We start from the raw sequence: 21298 nt of genomic DNA, 5'->3' as shown, positions 1-21298 counted from the left end.
AATAAAAACAGTTTAAGGAAAAATTAAAAATGAAACTGACAGCGGGTCACCATGAGCAGGGCTGACCCCCAGGGGAGCAATTTTTAAAAAAAGATGTATGGTTTACCTGGGGGCCACAATGGCCACCCTCCCCCAGGGAGACCACACAGCTAAAGTGATCTCCATATATATATGTATAGAGCTAGATCACTTTTGTTAATGCGTGTGGTTTTCACTGAGGGCTTCGATCGGCCCCAAGGGATACCAGGCACACATATAAAAGTGATCTCTTTACATAAGGCTAGACTCTCTCTCCCTATATATATATATATATATATATATATATATATATATATATATACACACACACACATATATATTTGCCTCCAGTTGTCTCAGAGCACGCGTCTTCAAAGCAATGCACATACTCCAACCAACGCATTTCAACCATAGCTTTTAGGCAGCAATAAAAAAATCCATGCTAACTCTTGTGGTTATGTTTCTGCTAGAGAAGGATCAGACTTTTGTTCCAGTTGAAGTTTTGATGCCATAAAGTAGTGCAGAAGGATTATATGCCTGCTGCAAAGATTTTATAGCTGAGTGGATTAGTAAAGCCAGCCACTCTATAATACAAATTAAATGTATGTGCAAGAGATACAGGATACTTTTGCTGGGTGGTAGTGAGGGAATCCGAGGAGGAGGTCATGGGAGCACCAATAATGATTGCCAGACTGGGCGCCAGAGGCCCTAACAACTGTGACAATGGGTATGTGACAAGGTGAAGGTGAAGAAATAGGCCCTCATTCTGACCCTGGCAGACGGGGGAGAAGTGGCGGTAAAACCGCCAACAGTCCGGCAGAAAATAAATGGAATTATGACCATGGTGGTTACCGCCAGGGTCATCCCCCACTTCTCCACTCCGACCACCAGGGCGGTGATGACCCTGCATACCGCCAGGGATTTCGGGTGGTTTGGAACCGCCACGAAATCCATGGCGGTAGGCACTATCAGTGCCGGGGAATTCCTTCCCTGGCACTGATAGGGGTCTCCCTCATCCCCTTCTCCCACCCCGAGTCCTCCCCCACACCTCCACGCCACAGGCACCCTCCAAAGGTGGCAGGACCCCCCTCCTCCCCCAACTCCCAACATGCACAGACACACACCCCTACACGCACACATAAACAACAACACATACCTGCGCACATACAAGCAGACATGCACACAGACTGACACGCACACATTTTCCATACACACAACACACCCCTGCATGCATACACGCACTCACACACCTCCTCTACATACTCGCACGCACACCCCCATGTACGCACTCAACACACAACACCCCAAAAGGACGATCAACTTACCTTGTCTGTTGATCCTCCGGGGGGGGACGGGATCCATGGGGGCTGCTCTGCCACCAGCTCCCCGTCACCAGAACACCACCACACCGAATCATGGGATGTGATTCGGTGGGCGGTGTTCTGTTGACGGGGCAGTGGAGGTGGAGCAACCTCCACTTCTCTGCCAACCGCCAGTATGGCTGCTGCCGGCTCTCCATCTGAAAAAGGACGGAGGGCTGCCAGCAGTCATAATACGGCGCGCGGAAAACCACCTGCACTGGCGGTCTTCAGCACAGCGGTAAGACTGCTGAGGTCGAAATGAGGCCCTTAGTGTCTTTTTTTGTTTTTTTGAGTGTCTTCAGAGAATCTGCTGATTGAGGGAAGAAGCGAAGGTCAGGTGACTGACCTTCACTGTTGCACATATCACACACAAACCCACCAGCAATTCTGTGACTATCTAAGTAGGCTAGTGTTTTAGAGGGACAGTTTAGCCAGTAGCAGAAATGGCGTCTCGTTGGATGACTGCTTCTCAAGTCCTAACTCGAGTTACGGAGGACAACTCTGACATAGGATCAGAGACTGAGACAGTTGATACTGAGACAGCATCTGAGGGATAGGACAAGGGGGCAGAATCTGGGAGTGATTTTTCAGTCAGCGGATTCCCAATCCTACATCTCCTCTTCCAGTGTTTCTGACGGAGATGATGAGGACAATTGTGCTGTCCCTTCTCATCACAGTCTGTGCAGTGGGACAACAGCGGGTTAGCCCAACCCAGAGAGCAGGTGCACAGAGTGAGTGCTCTCTTGGGAGCTCCCCAATTTAGTTCAGCCCCAAATTCCACCGTCCAAATCAAATTGTGGAGACAATAAAATTATCAATCACAAAACAACCTGGTTTTGTAAGGCATGCACCTGCGTTTTTGGTCCTGGGCTTGGTGGCCATATAGGGAAACCTACCAAACTCAGACATTTCTGGAAACTAGACACCCAGTGGAGTCCACAGAGGTGTGGCTTGTGTAGATTCCCCTAAGTTGCCTTACCCAGAATACCCTGCAAAAGTAAAATGTTGAATAAAAACTCTATTTTTTCCTGAATTTCAGTCACAACTACAGGAATATGCTGGGATCCCAAAAAACCTACCATCCAGTGTTTCCCCACCATCCTGGTAAAAACACTACCCCACTTGAGTGCCTGTGCCTAGTGCTTGCGTCAGAAATGGATCATCCCGAGGTCAACAGTTGCCCTCATGTAAGGACTAACATTGACCGTTCCTGTCACGGGCACTATGCCTACCCATACAAATGAGGTACCATTTTTATTGAGAGACTTGGGGAAATGCTGGGTCGAAGAACGTTTGTGGGTCCCCTCAGATTCCAGGACTTTGCAACACCGAAAGGTGAGGAAAGAGTGTTTTTTTAGCCCAATTGTGAGGTCTGCAAAGGATTCTGGGTGACAGAATCCAGTGAGAGCCCCACAAGTCACCTCATCCTGGATTCCCCTCAGTGTCTATTTTCCATAAATGTAGAGGTTTGGTAGGTTTCACCAGGTGCCGGCTGAGCTACAGTCCAAAATCCACAGCTAAGCAATTTGCAATAAACACATCGTCAATGTAAAAAAGAGATGTGTCCGTGTTGCGTTTTTGGACGTTTCCTGTCGCGGGGACAAGGCATATCCACACAAGTGAGGTACCATTTTTATCAGGAGACTTAGGGGAACACAGAATAGAAGAACAAGTGTTATTGCCAATTGTCTTTCTCTACATTTCTGCCTTCCAAATACTATGAAAGTGTGTAAGAAGGAAGTCATTTTGAGAAATGCCCTGTAATTCACATGCTAGTATGGGGAATCCTGAAATCAGATATGTGCAAATAATTACTGTTTTTAAATTCCTTATCTTGTGCCAATTTAGAAATGCATAGGTTTCCTTGATTCCTATTTTTCACTCTTTATATTTTACCAAATAATTTGCTGTATACAATGAAAAGACATTGCAAGGTGCAGCTCATTTATTGGCTCTGAGTAGCTAGGGTTCTTGATGAACCTACAAGACCTATATATCCCTGCAACTAAGAGGGTCCAGCAGACATAACAGTATATTGCTTTAAAAATTCTTTCATAGCTGGAAAAAATTACAGAAGAAGACATAGTCAGAAACGGCTGTTTTTTTCAACTCAATATCAATTTTTTGTTGCATTTCAACTGTTACTTTTGTGTAGGAAAATCTTGAAGGATCCACACAAATGACCACTTGCTGAATTCAGAATGTTGTCTACTTTTCAGAAATGTTTCGCTGTCCGGGATCCACCACTGGTTTTATACCCATTTCTGGCACTAACTGGAAGGAGGCTGAAAGCATAAAATAGTAAAATTGTATTGAAAAATGTGGTTTTCTGATTCAAGTCTGCCTATTCCTGAAAGCTGGGAAGATGGTGATTTTAGCACCGCCAACCCTTTGTTGATGCCATTTGCAGGGCAAAAAAACAGATGCTTTCTTCTGCAGCACTTTTTTCCCATTTAAAAAAAATAAATAAACACACACATTTTAGCTGTATTTTGGCAAATTTCTTGGTCTCCTCCAGGGGAACCCACAAACTCTGGGTACCTTTACAATCCCCAGAATGTTGGGGAAAAAATGTCACAAATTTGGCGTGGATAGCTTATGTGGACAAAGCAATGGGGGGGAGGCCCAGCAGCAAAGGGATTAAGGGCCAGATGTAGCAAATTCCGGCATTGCGATTCGCAAATTGCGAGTCGCAATGCCGGATGCAGGATGGTGTCCCTGACACCATCTGCGAGTCGCAAGGGGGTCGCAATGTAGAATCACAATAGGATGCAATAGGTAGACGTAGGTCTAGGGGCAACACAAACCATATACTCCAAAAGTGGAATGCGAATCACGAATGGACCCCAGACCTATGGGAGATTGTAGAGGGTCGCTGGGACTGTAGGAAAACAGTAAGGGTGTCCAAAATACCCCACCCCAAGACCCTAGAAAGTAGGAGTGAAGTTACCCTACTACAGCAGAAAGACACAATAGTCGTGATAGGGGATTCTGCAAGAACCACAAGAACCAGCAAAAGACTGAAGACGGATTCCTTGACCTGAGGACCTGTAAAGGAAGGTGACCAAGTCCAAGAGTCGCGATAGTGTCCAGGGGGAGCAGGAGCCCAGGAAACCCTGGATGAAGGTGCAAAAGGGCTGCCTCCTGGTGGAAGAAGCTGAAGATTCTGCAACAACGAAAAGGGCTAGGAACTTCTCCTTTGCATAGAAGATGCCCCACGGCGTGCTGGATGTTTCAAAAGTGTTTGCATGCAGAAATACTGTAAACAAGCCTTGCTAGCTGCAAGGGTTATGGTAGAGTTTTTTGGGTACTGCTGGGGGGGCAGAATGGACCAGGATGCCACCCCTTGGAGGAGGAGACAGAGGGGGTGCTCAGGAACTCAGAGAGCACCCACAGAAGCAGGCAGCACCCACAGAAGTACCAGAGCAGGCACTTGGAAGATCTGAGGACAGCGGTCGGCTCGGAGTCACAAAGGAGGGTCCCACGACGTCGGAGTCAAACTCAGCAAGTTGGGCAATGCAGGACGGAGTGTTGGGAACCCAGGCTAGGCTGTCCACAAAGGAAGTCCTGGAAAAGTGCACCGAAGCCAGAGCAGCTGCAAATCACGCAGTACACAGTTTTGCTGTCTGGTGTGGGGAGGCAAGGACTTACCTCCACCAAACTTGGACAGAAGGACCACTGGACTGTGGGGGTCTCTTGGATCCAGCTCCTGTGTTCCACGGACCACGCTCGTTGGGATGAGAGGGGACCCAGAGGACTGGTTAAGCAGAAGTTTGGTGTCTGCGTTAGCAGGGGGAAGACTCTGTCAACCCACAGGAGATTTCTTCGGGATTTCTAGTGCAGGGTGAAGGCAGACAGTCCTCAGAGCATGCACCGCCAGGAAGCAGTCGAGAAAGCCGGCAGGATTAGGCCCTACAATGTTGCTGGTAGTCATCTTGCTACTTTGTTGCGCTTTTGCAGGTGTCCTGGAGCAGTCAGTGGTCAATCCTTGGCAGAAGTCGAAGAGAGAAGTGCAGAGGAACTCTGGTGAGCTCTTGCATTCGTTATCTGAAGAATACATCAGAGGAGAGACCCTAAATAGCCAGAAAAGGAGCTTTGGCTACCAAGAAAGGAAATTTGGCTACCGAGAGAGGTAAGAACCTATCAGAGGGGGTCTCTGACATCACCTGCTGGCACTGACCACTCAGAGCAGTCCAGTATGCCCCCAACACCTCTGAATCCAAGATGGCAGAGGTCTGGGACACACTGGAGGAGCTCTGGGCACCTCCAGTGGGAGGTACTGGTCAGGGGAGTGGTCACTCCCATTTCCTTTGTCCAGTTTCACGCCAGAGCAGGGCTGGGGGATCCCTGAACCGGTGTAGACTGGCTTATGGAGAGAGGGGCACCATCTGTGCCCATCAAAGCATTTCCAGTGGCTGGGGGAGGCTACTCCTCCCCAGCCCTTCACACCTATTTCCAAAGGGAGAGGGTGTAACACCCTCTCTCAGAGGAAATCCTTTGTTTTGCCTTCCTGGGCTGGGGCTGCCTGGATCCCAGGAGGGCAGAATCTTGTCTGAGGGGTTGGCAGCAGCAGCAGCTGCAGTGGAAACCCCGGAAAGGCAGTTTGGCAGCACCTGGGTTCTGTGCTAGAGACCCGGGGGATCATGGAATTGTGTGAAAATTCCATGATCTTAGACATGTGACATGGCCATGTTCGGAGTTACCATTGTGACGCTACACATAGGTAGTGACCTATGTGCAGAACACGCGTGTAATGGTGTCCCCGCACTCACAAAGTTCGAGGAATTTGCCCTAGGAGGGTTAGACATATAGGTTACTTATAAGTTACTTATGTGCAGTGAAAAATGGCTTTGAAATAACGTGGACGTTATTTTACTCAGGCTGCAGTGGCAGACCTGTGTAAGAATTGTCTGAGCTCCCTATGGGTGTCAAAAGAAATGCTGCAGCCCATAGGGATCTCCTGGAACCCCAATACCCTGGGTACCTAAGTACCCTATACAAGGGGATTATATGGGTGTACCAGTGTGTAGGAGGCTGGACTGGCTTGTAGTGAGTACCAAGGGGTACTTGCACCTTGCACCAGGCCCAGTTATCCCTTATTAGTGTATAGGGTGTCTAGCAGCATAGGCTGATAAATAATGGTAGCTTAGCAGAGCAGCTTAGGCTGAACTAGGAGACGAGTGAAGCTCCTACAGTACCACTAATGTTACTTGCACAATATCATAAGAAAACACAATACACAGTTATACTAAAAATAAAGGTACTTTATTTTTATGACAATATGCCAAAGTATCTCAGAGTGTACCCTCAGTGAGAGGATAGGAAATATGCACAAGATATATGTACACAATACCAAAAATATGCAGTATAGTCTTAGAAAACAGTGCAAACAATGTATAGTTACAATAGGATGCAATGGGGACACATAGGGATAGGGGCAACACAAACCATATACTCCAAAAGTGGAATGCGAACCACGAATGGACCCCAAACCTATGTGACCTTGTAGAGGGTCGCTGGGACTATTAGAAAATAGTGAGGGTTAGAAAAATAGCCCACCCCAAGGGGTGGGTTCGAATCCCACCGCTGCCACCAATGTAGGAGGCTGGACTGGCTTGTAGTGAGTACCAAGGGGTACTTGCACCTTGCACCAGGCCCAGTTATCCCTTATTAGTGTATAGGGTGTCTAGCAGCATAGGCTGATAGATAATGGTTGCTTAGCAGAGCAGCTTAGGCTGAACTAGGAGACGAGTGAAGCTCCTACAGTACCTCTAATGTTACTTGCACAATATCATAAGAAAACACAATACACAGTTATACTAAAAATAAAGGTACTTTATTTTTATGACAATATGCCAAAGTATCTCAGAGTGTACCCTCAGTGAGAGGATAGGAAATATGCACAAGATATATGTACACAATACCAAAAATATGCAGTATAGTCTTAGAAAACAGTGCAAACAATGTATAGTTACAATAGGATGCAATAGGGACACATAGGGATAGGGGCAACACAAACCATATACTCCAAAAGTGGAATGCGAACCACAAACGGACCCCAACCCTATGTGACCTTGTAGAGGGTCGCTGGGACTATTAGAAAATAGTGAGGGTTAGAAAAATAGCCCACCCCAAGACCCTGAAAAGTGAGTGCAAAGAGCACTAAAGTTCCCCAGAGGACATAGAAGTCGTGATAGGGGAATTCTGCAGGAAAGACACAAACCAGCAATGCAACAACGATGGATTTCCAGTCGAGGGTACCTGTGGAACAAGGGGACCAAGTCCAAAAGTCACAAGCAAGTCGGAGATGGGCAGATGCCCAGGAAATGCCAGCTGTGGGTGCAAAGAAGCTTCTACTGGACAGGAGAAGCTAAGGTTTCTGCAGGAACGACAAGGGCTAGAGACTTCCCCTTTAGAGGACGGATCCCTCACGCCATGGAAAGTCGTGCAGAAGTGTTTTCCCGCCGAAAGACCGCCAACAAGCCTTGCTAGCTGCAAATCGTTTGGTTAGTGTTTTTTTTTATGCTGCTGTGGCCCAGGAGGGACCAGGATATCGCAAATTGCGCCAGGAGATAGAGGGGACGTCGAGCAAGACAAGGAGCCCTCTCAGCAGCAGGTAGCACCCAGAGAAGTGCCAGAAACAGGCACTACGAGGATGCATGAAACGGTACTCACCCGAAGTTGCACAAAGGAGTCGCACGTCGCCAGAGACCAACATAGAAAGTCGTGCAATGCAGGTTAGAGTGCTGTGGACCCAGGCTTGGATGTGCACAAAGGATTTCCGCCGGAAGTGCACAGAGGCCGGAGTAGCTGCAAAAGTCACGGTTCCCAGCAATGCAGTCTGGCGTGGGGAGGCAAGGACTTACCTCCACCAAACTTGGACTGAAGAGTCACTGTACTGTGGGGGTCACTTGGACACAGTTGCTGGATTTGAGGGACCTCGCTCGTCGTGCTGAGAGGAGACCCAAGGGACCGGTGATGCAGTTCTTTGGTGCCTGCGGTTGCAGGGGGACGATTCCGTCGACCCACGGGAGATTTCTTCGGAGCTTCTAGTGCAGAGAGGAGGCAGACTACCCCCACAGCATGCATCACCAGGAAAACAGTCGAGAAGACGGCAGGATCAGCGTTGCAGAGTTGCAGTAGTCGTCTTTGCTACTATGTTGCAGTTTTGCAGGCTACCAGCGCGGTCAGCAGTCGATTCCTTGGCAGAAGGTGAAGAGAGAGATGCAGAGGAACTCGGATGAGCTCTTGCATTCGTTATCTAAAGTTTCCCCAGAGACAGAGACCCTAAATAGCCAGAAAAGAGGGTTTGGCTATCTAGGAGAGAGGATAGGCTAGCAACACCTGAAGGAGCCTATCAGAAGGAGTCTCTGACGTCACCTGGTGGCACTGGCCACTCAGAGCAGTCCAGTGTGCCAGCAGCACCTCTGTTTCCAAGATGGCAGAGGTCTGGAGCACACTGGAGGAGCTCTGGACACCTCCCAGGGGAGGTGCAGGTCAGGGGAGTGGTCACTCCCCTTTCCTTTGTCCAGTTTCGCGCCAAAGCAGGGCTAAGGGGTCCCTGAACCGGTGTAGACTGGCTTTTGCAGAAATGGGCACCAAATGTGCCCATGAAAGCATTTCCAGAGGCTGGGGGAGGCTACTCCTCCCCTGCCTTCACACCATTTTCCAAAGGGAGAGGGTGTAACACCCTCTCTCAGAGGAAGTCCTTTGTTCTGCCATCCTGGGACAAGCCTGGCTTGACCCCAGTGGGGCAGAAACCTGTCTGAGGGGTTGGCAGCAGCAGCAGCTGCAGTGAAACCCCAGGAATGGCAGTTTGGCAGTATCAGGGTCTGTGCGACAGACCACTGGGATCATGGGATTGTGCCAACTATGCCAGGATGGCATAGAGGGGGCAATTCCATGATCATAGACATGTTACATGGCCATATTCGGAGTTACCATTGTGAAGCTACATATAGGTAGTGACCTATATGTAGTGCACGCGTGTAATGGTGTCCCCGCACTCACAAAGTTCAGGGAATTGGCTCTGAACAATGTGGGGGCACCTTGGCTAGTGCCAGGGTGCCCTCACACTAAGTAACTTTGCACCTAACCTTTACCAGGTAAAGGTTAGACATATAGGTGACTTATAAGTTACTTAAGTGCAGTGTAAAATGGCTGTGAAATAACGTGGACGTTATTTCACTCAGGCTGCAGTGGCAGGCCTGTGTAAGAATTGTCAGAGCTCCCTATGGGTGGCAAAAGAAATGCTGCAGCCAATAGGGATCTCCTGGAACCCCAATACCCTGGGTACCTCAGTACCATATACTAGGGAATTATAAGGGTGTTCCAGTAAGCTAATGTAAATTGGTAAAATTGGTCACTAGCCTGTTAGTGACAATTTGAAAGAAATGAGAGAGCATAACCACTGAGGTTCTGATTAGCAGAGCGTCAGTGAGACAGTTAGTAACTACACAGGTAACACATTCAGGCACACTTATGAGCACTGGGGCCCTGGATGACAGGGTCCCAGTGACACATACAACTAACACACAAGTGACACAATGGCAAAAACAAATATACATACAGTGAAAATGGGGGTAACATGCCAGTCAAGATGGTGCTTTCCTACAGTAACACAACACCAAATATACTGTAGAGGCAATACACCCTCAGGAGGAAATTAATACACAAGTTATGTACACTAGTACTCAGAAAAAGACATAAAATAGAGAACAGTGAGAAATAGTGTAAAACACAATAGAGAATAGTGACCCTAGATGGAGAACAAACCATATACAAATAAAATGGAAAGCAAAAGCTGCACCCTCACCTATGTAAGTGGAGTGTGTGGAGGGGAGCTGGGGTATCAGTAAAGCCCAAAGGTAAGTACCATTGCACCCCTCAGCGACCAGGAAAGCAGGAGTAAATCACTGGCATTTCCCTAAAACACCCACTAGGAAGAAAAGAAGAGGAATGCAAACCCCTGAGAAGACTGCAAGAAACCACCAGTGGATTCCTGAAGAAGAAGACCTGTGGAAAAAGGGGTCCAAGTCCAGAAGACACAGCAGAGTCCAGTGGGGGAAGGAGCCCCTACCCACCAAGCTGAGGATGCAGGAAATGGTCGACGGTGAGGAAGAAGAGTCAGCACTGCACCCCTGAAGTTGGAGTCGAGTCCCTGGAGGATGCAGGTGATGTTCCACACCGGAAGGAGGATTGCAGTCAGGTTTGCGGGTTCTGATTCAACCAACAAGCCCTGGCAAAGGCAAAACTCACAGTTGAAGGTAAGTGGTGCAGATGGAGACCAGCAAGGCCCAGGAGGACTCAACCCTGAGGGAGCCCTCACCATCTCAGAAAGCCCACAGAAGCAGAGGCAGCACTCTCAGGAGTCCCACAGGACAGGGACACAGAAGTCGAGGATGGAGCCCACGCAGCACTTCATAAAAGAGTCTCACGCCGCAGGGGAGACACTCAGGGAGCTGTACGTAGCAGGATGGAGTGGTGGGGGCTGGAGCTTCACGATGCCTAAAAATCCCTTGGAGGGGATGCCGACAAGCCTTGGCAGCTGCAAATGATGTGGTGCATTGGGGTATGTCGTACATGGGAAGGCAAAGGTTTACCTCCACCCAAGTTGGACAGCTGGTAGAGAGGACCGACGGGACCATGGCAGACCACTACCTGTGATGCAGGATACACGCAGCTCAGCAGGAGAGAGGATCCACACAGCCAGTTGTTGTTGCAGTTGGTGCCTGCAGATGCAGGGGAGTGACTCCTTCACTCCAAGGGAGATTCCTTCTTCTTTCTTGTCCAGACTGAAGACGGGCTGTCCTCAGAGAATGCATGACTGGGGAAATGTTGCAGAAGCTGGCAGGAGCCTTGGATACAATGTTGCAGGCAGAGCCTGTGTCTTTGCTGCAGCTAGTCGGTCCTGAAGAGACCAGATGCAGTTTCTTTGGTCAGAAGTCTAAGTGGAGGCTGCAAAGGAATCCTGCAAGCCGAATCAAGGATCCACCCAAAAGAGGGAACAGGAGGGCAGAAACCTGTCTGTGAGGTGGCAGCAACTTGGGCTGTCTGGAAAACCTCAGAAGGCTGTAGGAGCAATGCAAGGGGTCCACAAAGGAGTCCCCAGAGTGCATGGAATCATACAAACAATGCTTGCAAAAGCCTTGGGGTATGATTCCAACATGTATGATACCAAACATGCCTATGTTCGGAGTTACCATTATGTAGCTGGACATAGGTATTGACTTATGTCCAGTACACGCATAAAATGGCACCCCGCACTCACGAAGTCCATGAAAATGGAGCTGCAGTTCATGGGGGCACCTCTGCTTGTGCAGGGTGCCCTCACACACAGGTACTTGCATCCTGCCCTCTTGGCTAGGAGGGCCTGCCATAGGGGTGACTTAAAGTGACCTGGTGCAGTGAAGTGGCAGTGAAAGGGTGCATACACCTTTTCACGCAGGCTTCAATGGCAGGCCAGCGGAACACTTTGCATAGACTCCCTATGGGTGGCATAATATATGCTGCAGCCCATAGGGTTCCCCTGGTACCCCAATTACCTGGGTACCATATACTAGGGACCTACGTAGGGGCACAAGTGTGCCAAATGTGGGAAGAAATACAGAGTTTTGGGAGAGAGAGCAGGATCCAGTGAACACAGTCAAACACACTGACATCAGGCAGAAAAGGGGGTAATAATGCCAAGAAAGAGGGTACTTTCCTACACAAACATGAACCTAGTGACATCACAGAGCTTTCTACCAAGGTGCGGGCCATTATTAATTTTCGATCCCTCTCCAATAGGTTTTTTCTGGCAGTGATGGACAGAAAAAAAATAGTGACCCCCCACAACCTGGTACAAATCTCCCCAGGTGTGAGGGACATTAGCTTTTTGCTTTTTCTTGACACAAACTCCGATAAGATATTTAATGGTTGTAAGGGAAAGGGGAAAAAATCATCCACTAAAAAAAGGGCTGCAGTGTAATGTTTTTCCTCTGACATCCCTACTATGCCTTGCTGTTTGAGGAAATCGCTGTAAAGGAATCCAATGGATGCTTAGTCTACAAAAAACTCTAAGAGTCATATTTATACTTGGTTTGTGCAGTTTTAGGGTCATTTATTTTGATGCTAAAACAGGGCAAACCTAACTTTATATTTATATTTTGACGCTAGACCTGTCTAGCATCAAAATATAGGAGTTAGCATCAGATTGTGGATGCGACAAACTACCTTGTGCAAATTATATGCAAGGTAGGTGTTCCTGTCCACAATATCATGATAACCCCCTACCGTCTTATTTATACTCCGGTGCAAACATGACGCGCACAGAGTAGGCTGACCCTAATAATGGTGCTAAGCCTGCTTAGCATGATTATTTAACGCCTTGGTCTGACCAGGCATTAAGGGTCCTGTGGACCCATTTCCTTGCCTAAACACCACGGAATGAGCCCACGGATGCCCACCCCAAGCCCCATAAACACCACCCATACCAGAGGGATGCTGTAGGATGGAAGACCCCATCCGGGTCAAGTATAAGTAAGTATATTATTATTATTTTTTTCTGTGCCATTAGGGGCCCCTTACATGGGGCACTAGCCTGGAACTGGGTATTTTGGCCTTGCCCAGGGGACTTTGGTCCCTTGTGCTGGCCATTGGGGTGGTGGGCATGACTCCTGTCTTTACTAATTGACAGGAGTACATTTTGGGTGGTAGGGTGTCAGAAAATGACACCTTTTACCCTCTTCCCTTCCCCCCTGACTAGCGTCTTTTCTTTAGATGCTAGGCTGTTCTTTGTGCCACCATGCACCATTCCATAAATATGGCGCCCGGCTGGCAATATGGAATGGCGCTAGCAGGCGCTATGGATTTAGGCACAAAACTGCGTGTGCGCAGTTTTGCGGAAGAATCCATAAATATGGCCCTAAATGAAGAAGGCGGACTAAGGCTTTGTCGGACATTGTACACCATTTATTTTGGAAAGGAGAACCCTCTCTGACAAACTGTAAATCAGGCCAGAAGCTCTGTATGGGTGAAAGCATGGATGCCATTTAGGGGTTGCCAGGGATCCCAGCTGGGACCCCAGGCTTGCCCTTTGTTACCCCTGGCACTGTTTTTATGACCCCTGGCCTGAGACATAGGTCCTTGGGTGGCGGATGTCGTAAGTGAAAATGTGTGCGTTTGCAAGTGAGAGTGGAGCGCATCTCCAAAGTGTAAGCATGTGTGTGTTTGTGAAAGTGAGTGAGAGTCAGTGGCAGGTAGTGAAGTGATATTGTGTGAGATGGAGTCCCAGATTTACTATCCTTTAACACAAGGTGACTCAGCACTAAAGTTGCTGCGTGGCCGTGCGTTTTTCAGCCATGTACAAAAGATATGCTTTAACGCACTTTACATGTATGCTACAGAATGCAGTACACATGCAAATAACACCAAAGAGAAATGTAAACATTCCCCTCTTTATGTCTGTCTCGAGGAGGCGCAAGGTTATGGGTCCAATTCTTATCTAACAATGTTTGTAGATCTTGATTTGCGTAAAAACCCATGGAATATCCTCATGATGCAAAATAAAGAATGCAACTCAACTTACATCCAGATTTGTGTTGGCGAGCGAACCCTCCCCCAACAGCCTTGGTAAACCTGTCAGTGTCAGAAAGTAGGAATGTATGAGAATGGGTAAGAGTGAATGTACCTGAGTGAGAGTGAATGAGAATGAGTGTAAGCAGATGTGAGTGTGAGTTAGAACAAATGAGTGAGTGTGAGAGAATGAGTGAGTGAATGTGTATGTGAGTGACAACGTGATGTGAAGCTTACTGAAGGCACCAAGACACCCAAGGTAAATAATACTGGTCCTGGCTTTCTTGCACCAATTCTTACCTTGGCAGACACTTGTGAACAAAAATATTGGCACACTGGGGTAATTCTTGGCACAAAGGCAGGAATGGTAAATTCCTGCCACTGACATACTAGAGATAATTTATTAAACATAGGGCCCCCATTGGAGAATACCATCTTTTTACCATAGAGGTCCCCCTCCCTTGCACCCCAGGAGTTGGAAAGAGACATAAATATTACAGATTTACCTGCTAGGAGCACAGTCACAGACAGGAGCTTCATGGCCACGACGAGATCTCTGTGATCCCCAAGAAGCACTGTCACCTTTTATTCTGCCGCATGTGCCATTGTCCTTCTCATCAACCAAAGAAGACTGACGAACCCGCCCTCAAAGACAAACAGATCACACTTCAGTCTGCACCTGTCACTTCTCACCTACTGGTTCCTGTTCAACTGGATCCCTGGAGAATGTGCTTGCATTTCACTGAAAACAGGACTTTGGAATGTCTGTCTTCACACCACAAAAGTTCCACGCTTGGAACCTTGATTTTTGCTTACAAGTTTGAAGTTCTGAACTTAATTTAGAGAAAAAAGGGGAACCAGAGGTGCTTTAGAAAGAAATGTAAAAGTTTTACAGGTTAACGGTCCAACTCATTGTAGGTAAAGCTGAGCCTGGCCACCTTTGCGGCAGGGCCCCTGATGCCACCCTTTAGCAGAGCATCTTGGATACAGCCAAGCCTCTCTCTCCTAAGGGATGGTGAACCTTCATTGTAGCGTCTGCGAATAGGACACTCTTAGGGAGTTTAGATAGCTACTTGTTGCTATAAATCATTCTGTTCATGAAAGTGTTGGCAGAATTCAAGGACACCCCAAAATATGATCTGGTCGATGAGAGTAGGCACGCCGCTAAGCACAGTGAGAATTGGCAGAACCACACATATCAATGCTACACGCAGTGAAGTGGCACCGGAGCCCAAAGGGGTGAGCATACATGCCAACTTTTTAGAAGAGGAAAGTGAGGGGTTTAAAACAAATGATCAGGGAATGCATTTCTCTTATTGACTTTGAGTGAAGCAAAAGCAGTTTCAGAGGGGAGACAACCATTTTTGTCTTCTAAAATCAGGAGTCTCCCGTCTGAAAGGGGTATATTGGCATGTATAGGTGAGGGATACCTTCCAAGTTTCCCATGTCCATGTGTAATTAGTTAGGCCAGTCCTGGCCTTTTCTCAGACTTCTTGATCTTGTAGTCCTATTTGACTTAATATAAGCCAGGACTACAAGTCTCATAATTCTAAGAAGAAACTGGGACTGGACTAACTAGTCACACATGAACCTGGGAAACTTGGCAGCTATGCCAGCCTGATATGCACTAGCTACAGGTTACTTGGTAGGCCATCCACTCTGATTTTGGGAAAGTGTCTGCCTGGCATTTTGCCAGCGTAGGGGGTAGCATAGAATGTTGGGGGGTTGCAGGGGCACAGTCACCAATAGCAAGACTGGCACCCGACAGGCACAGAAGCATTGGGACGAAATGAAGATTTTTAGTTCCTATGTATGTGAATCTATTGATCTATCTATCTATCTATCTATCTATCTATCTATCTATCTATCTATCTATCTATCTATCTATCTAACATCTTTCTTGTGGTTAGCTTGGGGAACAACTTCCTGTTTTGACTTGTAATGTTGTTCCAGTGTCAAGTGGTTCCCAAGACACAGGATTGGTGGGTGAGTCAGACATCTGATGTGAATTCCAGCACCTCCCCCCGACAGAGAACCCCTTTGAAGATAGAGAGTTTTCCTGGCACTGACATCCTTCTGGGCCTTTGATTTATAGAAAAGCCTCCCCCACAGGTTAACAGGTACTAAACCGAGGCAGCCTCCCTTATCTTTGTGCATTTGTTTTGAGTTGCTACTAATGGTGACTCTCATCTTCACACCATGTTGCTGCTTGATAACAATGACCTGAAGTTGACAAGTCTCAGTGAAATTATTCAAAAGGCAGAATAGCCTGGAACCAGACTCAGAAGTTAAAATTGGAATGCACAACTGCTAACTGCAAGTTTGGTATTACAAATTAGGCATAAACTTCCATTAAGTATGTCATGGCTTACTGATGAGAATCCCAGATACTCAAGCCAATGGTGAAAGGGAATGTCCTGTGAGTTCCGGGGTTGACAATTCTCACCAATTCCTCGAGCTGGGTGTGGGAATAGAACTAGAGGACCTTAGACTTCCTTGCTAGGAGAATCTGTTGCAGAAGGCTTCTTGCTTCTTTGTTGCAGGCTTTGTAGAGTTCCTGGAGGCCCAGATGCAGTTTCTTCAGGTCAGAAGTTGAAGTGAGGATGCAGAGAATTCCTGCCGGAGTCTTGCAAACTGAATCTGAAGAAACACCCAGCAGAGAGTCCCTAAGTAGCCCTGAGAGGAGGAGTAGTCAGTGAAGTGAGTGTCCACCTATCAGGAGGGAGCTACGGCGTCACCTGCCTGTTCTGGCTACTTAGAAACTCCCATAGAGTCCTGCCCATCTGGAAATCAAGATGGTTGAACCCAGGAAAACTCTGGAGGAGCCCCACCCCTGGGGTGGAGATGGACAGGGAAGTGGTCACTCCCCTTTCCTTTGTCCAGTTTCATGCCGGAGCTAGGACTGGGGGTCCCAGGACCGGTGTAAACTGGTTTATGCAAGGAGATCACCAAATGTGCCCCTCAAAGCAAAGCCTGGCGCTTGGGGAAGCTACCCCTCCCAAGCCTGTAACACCTTTTCCAAAGGGAGAGGGTGTAACATCCCTCGCCCAAAGAAAGTCCTTTGTTCTGCCTTCCTGGACTTGATGAAATCAAGTAACAGGAGGGCAGAAACCTGTCTGTGTGGTGGCAGCAGCAGAGCTGCCTCAGAAAACCCCATAAGGCTGATGTGGTAGTACTGGAAGTCCACTGTGGAGCCCCCAGAGTGCATGGAATCCCAAAACCAAAGCCAGGGTTAGCTTTGGGGTATGATTTCTACATGTTTGACACCAAACATGGCCATATTCGGAGTTACCATTGTGAAGCTGTACATAGGTATTGACCTATGTCCAGTGTACATTTAAAATGGCGTCCCGCACTCACGAAGTCCGGGGAATTGGCCCTGGACAACGTGGGGGCACCTCTACTAGTGCAGGGGTTCCCTCACACTCAGTTACTCTGCACCCAGCCTTCAGGGTTGAAAGGCACGGAATATGGGTGACTTTTAAGTGACCTGGTGCAGTGTAAATCACACCTTTTCACACAGGCTGCAATGGCAGTCCTGTAGATGCTTTGCATGGGCTCCCTATGGGTGCCAAAAAAAATGCTGCAGCCCATAGGGATCCCCTGATACCCCAATGCCCTGGGTACCTAGGTACCACATACTAGGGACTTATAAGAGGGCACCAGTATGCCAATTGTGGGTGAGATACTGAGTTAATAGTATCCAAATAACCATAATTTGAGGGAGAGAGCATAACTACTGGGGTCCTGATTAGCAGGATCCCAGTACACACAGTCAACCACACTGAAAAACAGGCCAAAAATGGGGGGCAACCATGCTGGAAGAAAGCTACCTTCCTAAAATGACAGTACTTACTTGCCCAGACGCTTACTGTCTGATACTACTGCCTCTTTCCCTAACACATACCATTTAGTCACCCAAAGCTCACTCATTGTCACTCCACACTCAACCAAAAGTCCAATCACTGTCACTCCACACTCAACCAAAAGTTCACTCACTGTCACTCCACACTCAACCAAAAGTTCACTCACTGATAGCACTCTCTTACCATTTGCTCATCCACTCACTCACACTACTTCCTCTTGAAAACTCCTACCACTCACCGACAAGATCACTGGTACTCACTCCCTAACCATCTGATACGACTCGCTCACTGTGCTCATCGACTCACAAATCCACTTGCTTACAGCACTCATTCACTCCATCCCTCACTAACTTAAACTATCCACCCTCTCAGTAATGTTGATAAAATCCCCCTTCCCTTTCTTCGATCCCAAAATGTGCCTTCATGAACAACATGCATTTTAGGATTACACACGCTGACACTATAAGCTTGTATTACTCAGCAGCATTTCTTCATCTGACTGTCAAAGGTGCTTACTTCTCCTGAGCCCCGGTGTTTACTCAAACCCTCTAAACAGCTATGTACCTATCCTCTGTGTTTAACTCAACAAGTGGCTAATTTAAGGCACCCTCACCTGCTTTGTACACATAGAGAAGCTTCATTCAGAGACCTTCTGGCCAGACGCCTTGATGCTATCAACTACACAATACAAAGGTGAAAACTGATTAAACATAAAAAACAGTTTGTGTGTTCCCCAAATTCAAAAGGTAATTCCGTGACCCTGAAATGGCACTTTATTGTGAGTTGCACCTGCTACAACCATGACAAGCTTGTGGCACCTGAATGAGGGAACAGTCAGAGTTCATTGTTTTTCAGCACCTGTAGTTCTGTGTGTCATTGTCTGATTCCTGCTCATTGCCCTTGTGGGGGAGTCTGGTGAAGTTAGCTCTGGTACTGTTCCTTATTTCTTTTCTCAAGCATTGCTCAGTGTGAAGTGGTTGATTCTTTCCTCCTGCAAGCAGTCATGCACTTAACAATCCATCCATCCATCCTTTCATAACATTCATTCAAACAATGTCCCATCTGACCATGCACTCCATCATTCATTCGTTCACCCGCCCACACCACCCAGTCAGCCATCTAACCATTTACTCATTACCACATTCCAAAAACTACACAACCACTCACACAAACTCATTAATCAGAGAAGACAAATGCTTGTGAAATAGGCTGACCCATTAGCTTTACCAATACTTGTTTTTCCTTGACACTGTTTTATTAATGAAGACATGCCTTCACTACTTTTCAAAGTGCTGAAACAAGTTGCGACTTTAGGTAGACTTTGGGCCTTATTACGACTTTGGCAGAGGGGGTTAATCCGTCCCAAATGTGACGGATATCCCGCCCGCCGAATTACGAGTCCATTATATCCTATGGAACTTGTAATACGGCGGGCAGGATATCTGTCACATTCTGCAGCACTCATAGAAGGAGGAAAATGCCATTAATGATTGTTTAATTACAGGAAGGGAGGCAGGAAGGTGTCCCTTCCTGCACATAAACAATCATCCCTGTAGCCCCTGAGTGGGTCCATTGTACAATAAAGCCTTTTTATTGTACACAACTGACCATGACTCTATGTATATACTGTATATATCTGCGATGGCGGTCTATCTGCAAATAATAAGAGCATATACAGTCAAAAGACTGGGGCTACTGAGAGGTAGCTGCCAAAAGAGAGGCCCTTGAAAAAACCCTCACCTCATTTTAGGAGAGCAAATTTAGGAAAGAGGCTTCCTCCTTGGAAGAAGACCCCATAGAGGTTGAGGAGAATGGTCTGACCCCAGAAACGAAAAGGGAAGGAGGTTGGGACCATATTTGTGAACCCTTGTCCAGACCCCCTCCACCAGTGGGAAGTGGCAGCAGTCATACTAGTAGCCCTTCCCACCCCACCCACTGGTAGGGCGCTTAGGACCCTTAAGGCAAGCTGAGGAACATCTCCCTGGAGGAGAAAAAGCTTGAACTCGAGGAGAGGAGACTAGCCCTAGAAGAGAGAACAGTTAGACTGGGACTAGTTCTCAGGAATGGTGGCTGCAAGATAAATAGGGGAAGTGAAGGTTTTTGTGACCCTAAGGTCTCCAAGGGGATTGTCCCCATGTACAGTGCAGGAGATGACATTGACCAATGGTTTGCAGCCTTTGAGAGGTGCTGCAGAATGAGGAAGGTACATCCACAGCACTGGGGCTCTCTGTATTTTGAGAATTATTCCCAGCTAAGCGCAGAGATAGACTTGTGAGGAAGTGGCTGAGTCCTATCCCCACATGAAAGAGACCCTCATAGAAGGGTTTGGACTCACCACAGGGGAGTAGAGAGTAATGTTTAGGGATACCTGAAAAGGTACAGACCTCACTTGGGCAGACTCTTCAGTCAAGGCACTAGGGGGCTTGATCACGGGCAATATAGTGGACAAATATGAATGGCTTTACAATCTGTTGATGAAAAAGCACATTTTGACCAATTGTTCGACAGAGAAATTGAGACACATCTAGTAGATTTAGAGCTGTCTTCTCCCAGAGAGCTGAGAAAGATATCAGACGATTGGGTCTGGTCCCGAGTTATTCAGAACAAGGTCCATAGCGGAGGTGACTCCAAGATGGGTGCTCAGACTTCCCAACAGGTGAAAGGGGGTAGCACAAACAAGGCTAAAAAGACAGAGGGCGTCATTACAACCTCGGCGGTCTTTTGACAAGACCGCCGAGGGACCGCTGTGCTGAAGACCGCCAGTGGTGGCGGTTTTCTGCTCTGCGTATTATGACTGTTGGCAGCTCTACGTCGTTTTTCCAACGGAGAGGCGCCAACAGCCATAGTGACGGGCAGCGGGGAAGTGGAGGTGGCTCCACCTCCACCGCCACGCCAACAGAACACCACCCAGCGAATCACGTCCTGCGGTGTGGTGTCGGCGGAGCTGCCCCCATGGCTCCCGTCTCCTCCCGGAGGATCGACGGAACAGGTAAGTCGATCGTCCGTTAGGGAGGGGGGTGGGGGGGTGTTGTGTGTTGTGTGGGTGTATGGGGGTGTGCGTGGGTGTATGTAGAGGGGGTGTGTGAGTGCGTGTATGCTTGCGGGGGTGTTGCATGTTTTGGGAATGAGTGCGTGTATGTCTGTGGGTATGTCTGTATGGATGTGTGCATGTATGTTTGAATGTGGGTGTGCGTGTCTGACTGTGTGTGTTGATGTTGGCATGTATGTCGGTGTGTGTGCGTGTATGTGTCTTGGTGGTGCCTGCGTGCGTGTCATGTGTGTGTGAGTTTTGTGATGTTGGGGGTCGGGGTGGGTAGGGGGTGTAGGGGAGGGAGTCGGGGTGGGGGTGGGGGGTGGCTGGAGACCCCTATCAGTGCCAGGGAAGAAATCCACAGCGGTAAGCCGGGTCAAAATACCGGGAGCGGTTTTGTCACGGCCGCGGGCTGGAGACCCAGGTCTCCAGCCCAGCGGTCGTCTCCGCCCTGGCGGGTGGATCGG

At 48.0% G+C, this 21298-nt stretch overlaps 1 protein-coding gene across 3 annotated transcripts in view; it reads right to left on the bottom strand.

Annotated features, from left to right (window-relative positions):
- Nucleotides 1-14565, bottom strand: part of LOC138283069 (integumentary mucin C.1-like) — a 93259-nt gene extending 78694 nt beyond the window's left edge. For all 3 annotated transcript variants that reach the window (XM_069221217.1, XM_069221218.1, XM_069221219.1), the window contains exon 1: nucleotides 14441-14565. In XM_069221217.1, the coding sequence (XP_069077318.1) occupies nucleotides 14441-14474 (34 nt within the window). In that variant the 5' untranslated portion in view covers nucleotides 14475-14565. The remainder of the gene's footprint in view (nucleotides 1-14440) is intronic.
- Between the last annotated feature and the right edge of the window lie 6733 nt (nucleotides 14566-21298).

Source organism: Pleurodeles waltl, chromosome 2_2, assembly GCF_031143425.1.
Source record: "Pleurodeles waltl isolate 20211129_DDA chromosome 2_2, aPleWal1.hap1.20221129, whole genome shotgun sequence".
Taxonomy (NCBI): domain Eukaryota; kingdom Metazoa; phylum Chordata; class Amphibia; order Caudata; family Salamandridae; genus Pleurodeles; species Pleurodeles waltl.
The sequence above is the reverse complement of the archived record's forward strand: the minus strand, read 5'-3'. Positions and strand labels throughout refer to the sequence as shown.